At 45.9% G+C, this 8,411-nt stretch overlaps 1 protein-coding gene across 1 annotated transcript; it reads right to left on the reverse strand.

Annotated features, from left to right (window-relative positions):
* Positions 1-2,046: 2,046 nt before the first annotated feature.
* Positions 2,047-4,840, reverse strand: LOC147033783 (neuropeptide Y receptor type 2-like). Its single transcript, XM_085870861.1, has 2 exons — positions 3,442-4,840; positions 2,047-3,343 (listed from the first exon to the last, which is right to left on the reverse strand). The coding sequence occupies exon 1, from the start codon at positions 4,786-4,788 to the stop codon at positions 3,469-3,471; it is 1,320 nt and encodes a 439-aa protein (XP_085726987.1). The 5' UTR covers positions 4,789-4,840; the 3' UTR covers positions 2,047-3,343; positions 3,442-3,468.
* Positions 4,841-8,411: the final 3,571 nt, after the last annotated feature.

The following is an 8,411-nucleotide window of genomic DNA, read 5'->3' on the forward strand; positions in this document are numbered from 1 at the left end:
CACCACCCTGACCATCAAGTTGTTTGTTTTTTTCATCACCCTCACCATGAAGTTGATTGTTTTTTTTCATCACCCTGACCATCAAGTTGTTTGTTTTTTTTCATCACCCTGACCATCAAGTTGATTGTTTTTTTTTCATCCTCACCATCAAGTTTGTTTTTTTTCATCACCCTCACCATCAAGTTGTTTTGTTCTTTTTCATCACCCTCACCATCATTTGTTTGTTTTTTTCATCACCCTCACCATCAAGTTGTTTGTTTTTTTTTCATCATCCTCACCATCAAGTTGTTTGTTTTTTTTCATCACCCTCACCATGAAGTTTTTTTTTTTTCATCACCCTCACCATCAAGTTGTTTTGTTCTTTTTCATCACCCTCACCATCAAGTTGTTTGTTTTTTTATCACCCTCACCATCAAGTTTTTGTTCTTTTTCATCACCCTCACCATCAAGTTGTTTGTTTTTTTTCATCACCCTCACCATCAAGTTGTTTGTTTTTTTCACCACCCTCACCATCAAGTTGTTTTTTTTTTTCATCACCCTCACCATCAAGTTGTTTTTTTTTTTTCATCACCCTCACCATCAAGTTGTTTGTTCTCTTTGATGACCCTCACTGTCAAGTTTTTTTTTTGTTTTCTTTCACCACCCTCACCATCAAGTTGTTTGTTTTTTTTCATCACCCTCACCTTCAAGTTTTTTGTTTTTTTTCATCACCCTCACCATCAAGTTTTTTTGTTTGTTTGTTTTTTCATATTCCTCACCATCAAGTTGTTTGTTTTTCTTCATCACCCTCACCATCAAGTTGTTTGTTTTTGTCATCACCCTCACCATCAAGTTGTTTGTTTTTTTTCATCACCCTCACCATCAAGTTGTTTGTTTTTTTTCATCACCCTCACCATCAAGTTGTTTGTCTTTTTTCATCACCCTCACCATCAAGTTGTTTGTTTTTTTTCATCACCCTGACCATCAAGTTGTTTGTTTTTTTTCATCACCCTGACCATCAAGTTGTTTGTTTTTTTTCATCACCCTCACCATCAAGTTGTTTTGTTTTTTTTCATCACCCTCACCATCAAGTTTTTTTTTCTTTCACCACCCTCACCATCAAGTTGTTTGTTTTTTTTTCATCACCCTCACCATCAAGTTGTTTGTTTTTTTTTCATCACCCTCACCATCAAGTTTGTTTTTTTTCATCACCCTCAACATGAAGTTGTTGTTTTTTTCATCACCCTCACCATCAAGTTGTTTTGTTCTTTTTCATCACCCTCACCATCAAGTTTTTTTTATCATCCTCACCATAAGTTTTTTGTTCTTTTTCATCACCCTCACCATCAAGTTGTTTGTTTTTTTCATCACCCTCACCATCAAGTTGTTTGTTTTTTTCACCACCCTCACCATCAAGTTGTTTGTTTGTTTTCACCATCCTCACCATCAAGTTTTTTTTTTTCAGCACCCTCACCATCAAGTTGTTTGTTTGTTTTCACCACCCTGACCATCAAGTTGTTTGTTTTTTTCACCACCCTCACCATCAAGTTGCTTGTTTGTTTTCACCACTCTGACCATCAAGTTGTTTGTTTTTTTCACCACCCTCACCATCAAGTTGTTTGTTTTTTTTCATCACCCTCACCATCAAGTTGTTTGTTTTTTTCACCACCCTCACCATCAAGTTGTTTGTTTGTTTTCACCAACCTCACCATCAAGTTGTTTGTTTTTTTCAGCACCCTCACCATCAAGTTGTTTGTTTGTTTTCACCACCCTGACCATCAAGTTGTTTGTTTTTTTCACCACCCTGACCATCAAGTTGTTTGTTTGTTTTCATCACCCTCACCATGAAGTTGTTTTCACTGATTACATATATTCACTGAAGTACATTCATGGCGGGGGGGGGGGATTTCAAACGATTGCAAAACGCGATTGTGAGGGGAGTGCGGGAGGCAAGGCATGATGGTCGTAAGCAATACCATATATACGTATTTATTCATTTGCAGCTTTGGCTTGTGGCTGCTTAACTGCTTCATTTTTCTGGGAGTCTGACTGTTCCACTGATGCAGTGCCCCTGTTTCCCCTGTTTCCAAAAAGTTTGTACTCATTTTGCTGAGCTCAGAAGGATCACGTGCTGAGTTAACCCACCTGGTGTTAATTCTACAGAGCGACAGGAGCTTAAACCCAAGACCCTTGGATCTTAAGCCAGCCACCCTAACCGTTTTAGCCAACACCGGGCTTACAATCTCTCTTGGTCCAGGGGATTGGGTAATGCATGGTCTACGACGGCTTTAACTGGCCCAATAAGGCTGACAGGATGACCTGGAGGTACGCACAATCCTCTCTAAGCTGTCTAGCATGGGGTTCAACCCCAACTCAGCAATTAACTGCCATCCCGATGTTTGTTCTTCATGAAGAGTTCCATTTGCCAGCATTAGTTGATGGACGTGAAACATCGCATGGTGCCCTTCACAAAGAGTAGGCGAGCTATCAACTGAGGATAGTGTCTGGTCAAATTCCTGCACTGACCAGCAGAAGGTACTGCATCAGCGGCACAACTCCACCCTCGGGCAATGATGCTGCCCCGCAGTCTTGTGCTGAATACCAACGAAGAAGACTTGTCGGGTCGGCTAGAGGACATTAAAAAAATAACCCAAGTCTTTTACTAACCGGTTGGCCAGGTCTGACATTCGACTGTAGTAGGTTTGGACAGCAATTTTAAATTTGTTCAGGGTGCCGGCGATAACTTGTCGACTCTTCATGAAAGATACCGTGGGATCTCTACCATCTACCGAGAACCAGTGTTGGCAGACAGGTCCTCCGAATTAACAACCCTCTGATGGACGCGATACTCACATTGATGCATCGCCTTGCATGAGAAACACCAGGATGACCACTGATATCTGGGTGTGGATTAATTGTGGATTAGGGAATTAACATTGCAGCTTGTGCGTCCCATCAATAGCATGATATGAGTGGGACCTTTTACTGAGGAAAATCAATCGCCAAAGGTGGCAGTGTGACCCCAGAGAGAGAGAGAGAGAGAGAGAGAGGGAGAGAGAGAGAGAGAGAGAGAGAGAGAGAGAGGGAGAGAGAGAGCTGTGTACGTATTTAATCGACAAAGCAATGTCAAGTAATCTGTCATGAAACATGGATGACACGTCATCACTCGGTGCTTATGATCAGCGATCAGGTAATTAACCTTGAAGCAGTGGAGAGTAGGAAAATCACACCAAGCGATCCAAGACTCCAACAGTGCACGATGGCATGCGTGTAGCCCACCTCATCGCTTGGTAGTAAATAAGGGATTTCAGGATGAACGGCAGGCAGGGACAAGAGATGAGCATTTCTTTGAAGGTCCAGAAATCTGAAGACAAAGAAGAGCTAGCAACACAAAGACAGAGTGACAGAATTCCCAACATTATGCGAGGCTACACTTAGCCTGATTCAGAGCAGTCTCAAGACCATGCTGCATGTGTCCAGATGAGTCAATCACACCCGACTGGAGAATGGCGAGAGGTCCTGCTCATCGACCGGGGAACTCTCTTCGTGCTTGCCTCTTATTGAGACCTCCTTGGGTTTATCGTTGCCGGGTTGGTAGGGTGTCTCGCAAGTGGGCGCAGCGGTCCCGGAGTGCAGATCTTGCAGGTGGAGAGTGCTGTGGATGGAGTGTGAGTGTGCAGAGCCCAGCTCGGGCTCAGGTCGGATGGAGTGCGGCTTTCCCCAGCAAGTCCACATGTGAAGAAAGCCGTTGCGGTAGTTGGTGTTCATCCATCCATACAAGAACGGATTCACAAAGGTGGAACACATGGCGATGATGTGGAACGCCGTGTACAGCAGCTTGTACTCTGCGAAACGAAGCAACCGGTTGTCCAGGTCGCTCGCCAACTGGAATGCGTGCAAGGGCAACCAGCACACCGCAAACAGCACGACCACCGTGGCGAGCATCCTCATGGCTTTCCTGCGACGTCGCTGCCGCTCGCAGCGCCGAGCCTCGGATCCCCCCGGGCTGGCGGCTCCACGTAGCATGTGCCAGATGCGCAAATAGGCCACTGTGATGATCGCCAGAGGCAGCACGTACTGCAGAAGCAGCATGCACACGCTGTACACAGTGCCGTTGTGCTCGGCCTCGCTCGGCCACTTCTCGGAGCACACAGGTATGAGTGTTTTCAGGCCCGGTATATTCAACACGCGGTACTCACGGAAAATTGCGAGTGGAGCCGCCAAGATAGCCGCCAAGAGCCACGTGCACCCGATGAGCACGCGGCTGTGTCCCATTGAACAGCGACTCTGCGCGTGGTACACGATGCAGCGATGGCGGTCCAGCGCAATGACCGTGAGCGTAAGGGTGGAGACATTGACCGCGAGCGCCTGAGCAAACGGTATTCCATGGCACATCACTGCGCCCAGTGTCCATGTGTCCCGTAGTGTGTATGCGAGAGTGAAGGGCAGACAGAGGGTGTTTACCAGCAGGTCTGCGAGGGCCAGGTTTGCGATGAACAAGTTGGTGACGGTGCGCATGTATCGGTGACGTAACACCAGGTAAATGACCATCGAGTTTCCGAACACTCCGAGTAGGATGATGAGCGAGTACGCAGCGATTAGGGCCACCTGCACGGCCTGAAGCTTGGTGCTGTCACTTACAGTCAGTTCGTGCAGGGACACAGTCTCCCTGTCCACTTTTGCCATCTTGTCCCCTCGCTCGGGTATCGCTCCTTCTCGTCCGTCCATGAGGATGTGTATCACCAGAGTCCGCACTGTTCGTTCGTGTCCACCTCCGTGGGTGAGGCGAGTTGTGCGTGGTTCCAGCATTCGATTATCCAGTTAATTGTCCACCCCCTCCCCCCCCCCACCTCCCCATATCATATGCGATAGCACCTGTGGACCCTCAACTTGCACATGCACGTGGTCAGAGCGAAATGAGTTTTGAGACGTCAAATAAATAACAAATAGTGAACAAAAAGTGCTACTTTGAATGGTTGGTGCTGCTCTGGCATTAACCATTAACGGTCTGTAGGCTGGATGACCAAGTCAACTCAACAAGCGATGCATGATTTCCAACGGTAGGAGGCACACGGAGCATGTCCTGCCTTGTACGTATACATGTGCCGAGGCACCACTTTACTATTTGACCTGATAGCTACATATAGGGTCAGCCAAAGTGACTAGCTGATTCAGTGAGCATCTTTGGAGGCTTATGGCCATTCATTCTACCCTGATGTATGAGGATCAATAATCCGAGCTGAGTGTGGTATCCCTCGTGTGCAGTCTCTGTCCAACCCACTCTACATTGCAAGGTTCCCATTTTTAGATGTCCACCGATGCGGTCATTTTTCAACCCCTTGTTTCAGTCCCTTGACTTTCAAGATCTCACCGTCAGCATTAACCCGTCTTGAGCCCACCATATATCGCAAAGAAGGTCTGCACTCCAACGCCCTCACATGCATGTTCCATCGTTCCAACCAAGTCATTCCCTTGAAAATTAGAATTTCTGACAGCGCACAAGGCATTTGACCATTTTGCCTGGTGGTGCACTGCTCTCCCCTCTGGACTGGTGCTCCAGCATCACGTCTCTCTTCTTTATTCTTTGGAATCTAAAGCTCTCAACATTATTGGCAGCTCCTGCAATGAGGCCAAACCATGTACAAAGCCTGTTTCTCTCACATTGTAGACAATTTGGTGGTCTCTCCATTTTTTACAGCCCTTCCGCTGGTCTAGCTCTGTCAGCTCTCTTAGCCATCTGACCGTCACACTCACAGCTCCTCCAGGATGAATGCATTGTTCCACTACCCCATCTTGGTGAAACTCCCAAAATCCAAAATCCAGGCTTACTGCATACCTCAACTCTTCTGTTCCTCTTTTCTCCCATTTTCTATGGAACCTACTTCCTGAGACTGTTCAATCTCACCCTTCCCTCCAGAGCTTCAAGCAGGTGGTGAAATACCATCTCTTCTCATCCCTCATCCCTCCCTCCAATACTTTGTACCCTTAGTCACCCTACCTAGCCTAACTCACCTATTCACAGGTTATTCTGTTATTTCTCATTTGATCCCATCTTTCCTTTTTTCCTGGTCATTCACTCCCTTGTATATTGTATCCTCCTGTTGCCCCATTGTCAGTTCGCTGCCCTTTTACCCTTTGTCGCCTCGCTCTTCCATGGAGCCTTGATATTATTTAAAAAACAAAAAAAAATCCCCTGCCCCTCCACATGGCATGTGTTATTACCCACAAACCCTTGCCTTGTTACACTCCTCAAGTGTAAGGTTGATGCTCATCTCCAATGATCATCCTCTTATGTTCAACTGTCTTCCTGAACCTGTTGTCTCCTATTTTTCCATCGAGGACTTCAGGCTTCCTGCCCTCCATCGCCTCATTCATGATCTCTCCGCAGCTTGAAGGAGTACTGCTCTCCTCTTTGGGCAGGTTCCCCTGCCTCACGCCTTACTCAGGTTGATGCCGTGGAAACCAAGGCCATTATGATTCTTGGAATCTCCCGCGCTGAGGCTGAGTCGATGGGCTTATCACTTTCCCATTGCAGCCAGATTGGTGGATCTTCTACCGCCTCCTTTCTGGTCTCGCCCCCTTTGGTCTTTCTGTGCTTTGTCACCCCCAGCTTTCTGCAGAGCACACACGGTCCGCCATCAACTCTGTTCTGGTGAAACTACCTAAATCTTTTCAACCCACCTGTGGAACCAACTTCCACATTCTCTTCAATCTCATTAATCCCTCCAGTTCTTCAGGACTGCTGTTCACCACCATCTCAGATAATCCCCAATCCAAAACCATGATCTTTTCTTCACTTGTTAACACCCAACCCTACCCAAATCCCTCCTCCATCCAAATTTCCAGTTTTTACCCTCCTGTAAGTTTCCTTCTGTGTCCATCTTGCCCTTTCCTGCCCCCATTCCTCTCCACACCCATTGTTTCTCCAAGTCTCCCTTGGTCTTGGCTTTCAACTCTGCTGTTGGTGTTTTCCCCTCTTTATACTGTTCATTTTGTCCTTTTTATGTCCTGATCCATTCAATGTACTAGATCTTCCACAAGCCTCGACTCTGTATACCAAAATCAAAACCTCTACATTCCTGTCCTCCTGTTTCCCCTGAGCCCCACTTTCTGTCTGACATTTGCCCCCTAAAGTTCTGGTCTTCCATGAGCCTTGACACCTGCATGTAAAAATTAATGAAGTAAAACACAAAGGTGATTGTTCAGTTAAAATGTTAAAATTGTTGTAAAATAACTGTTTCATTGATTGATTTTTATTTCAGGCAGTGAGTGGACAATGATCGTATTGCGTGAACAACCCCAATAAAATGACCTCGTTAACATAGATTTAAAATGGGTCACCTTACTTGCGAGAACGCTACAGTACCTATGGTGACTCGGTCATGAACTACGGTGGACTGCGAGATGGGGAGGGAGGGGCATGACGTGTATGATCATGTGACCCTTCGGTGGCTGATAATTTGCGCGTGCTACTACTCCACCCTACAAGACTCGTGAAGTTACTGGATGTGCCACGAGTCCCTTTCCACATCGCCAGGGGCGAGAGTTGGGGCACAGAGGTGTTACTAGGGAAGAGATAGGTGAAGGTGGGAAGAGAAAGATGATATATGAATGAATCTGCATCAACTTAAAACTTGGAACGTCAGGTTTATGGGGAAGATGGGAGGCAGGATGACATGCTGAAGGGGACACCGTTGGATATGTGTGGAGGGAAGCCCCATTCATAATGCCACCGACACGAGCATGACATCAATGTGATATCCAAACGATTTGAAGTGTGCAACGTGAAAAGGTGTCCTATTTGTGTGACGGTGGAGATTGGATAAGATAAGAAGACGATTGGGCTGTATATAGTGCAAGATAATGTTTTCAACTGGGCAGGGGTGTTGATCCTCATTTGCAAAAGTTCTTTAAGATGTTTGTACCAAGCCAGTCGGGTATGCATAGCCCATTTGTAAGGCAAATGTGACTCTGAGGTTTTATTTCAGACCAAACCAAGTCGCAGGCCACCTGTTAGACTGGAACCATGCCAGGTGAATCCTTCCCTCTCCCGCCCCTCTTGTCTCCTGCTCCCTTTGTTGTGCGTTTCTGTGTGTAAACTCTCACATGAGCCTCGACAGTGTATTAAAAAAAAAACAGTCATCTGTAATTATTATTGTAAATTAACAGCCTTTATAAATGAGCATGAAACAAACTTCTAAAGGATATAACAAGAACAGTGTCATTTTATAGATCAGTCAACACTTTGTGTGTCCGCCATGACTTTCTTTTTTGAGTGCCATCACTCTTTTACCCGTGCTTCCAATGTTAGACTGAAGGACTCTTACAGGAATATTGTTCCAAATATCCTGTAGTACATTCCACAGTTGTGGAAGGTGAGTTTAGTTCCTCGTTTTGTTCTCCGTTTCCAGGTAATCTCATGTGGCCTTGAT

This window comes from Eptatretus burgeri, chromosome 1 (assembly GCF_056783735.1).
Source record: "Eptatretus burgeri isolate ZD-2024b chromosome 1, Ebu_testis_v1, whole genome shotgun sequence".
Lineage (NCBI taxonomy): Eukaryota > Metazoa > Chordata > Myxini > Myxiniformes > Myxinidae > Eptatretus > Eptatretus burgeri.

Excerpts from the sequence above, each read along its gene's own strand:
- LOC147033783 (XM_085870861.1), bottom strand. The coding sequence starts at position 4,788 with ATGCTGGAACCACGCACAACTCGCCTCACCCACGGAGGTGGACACGAA.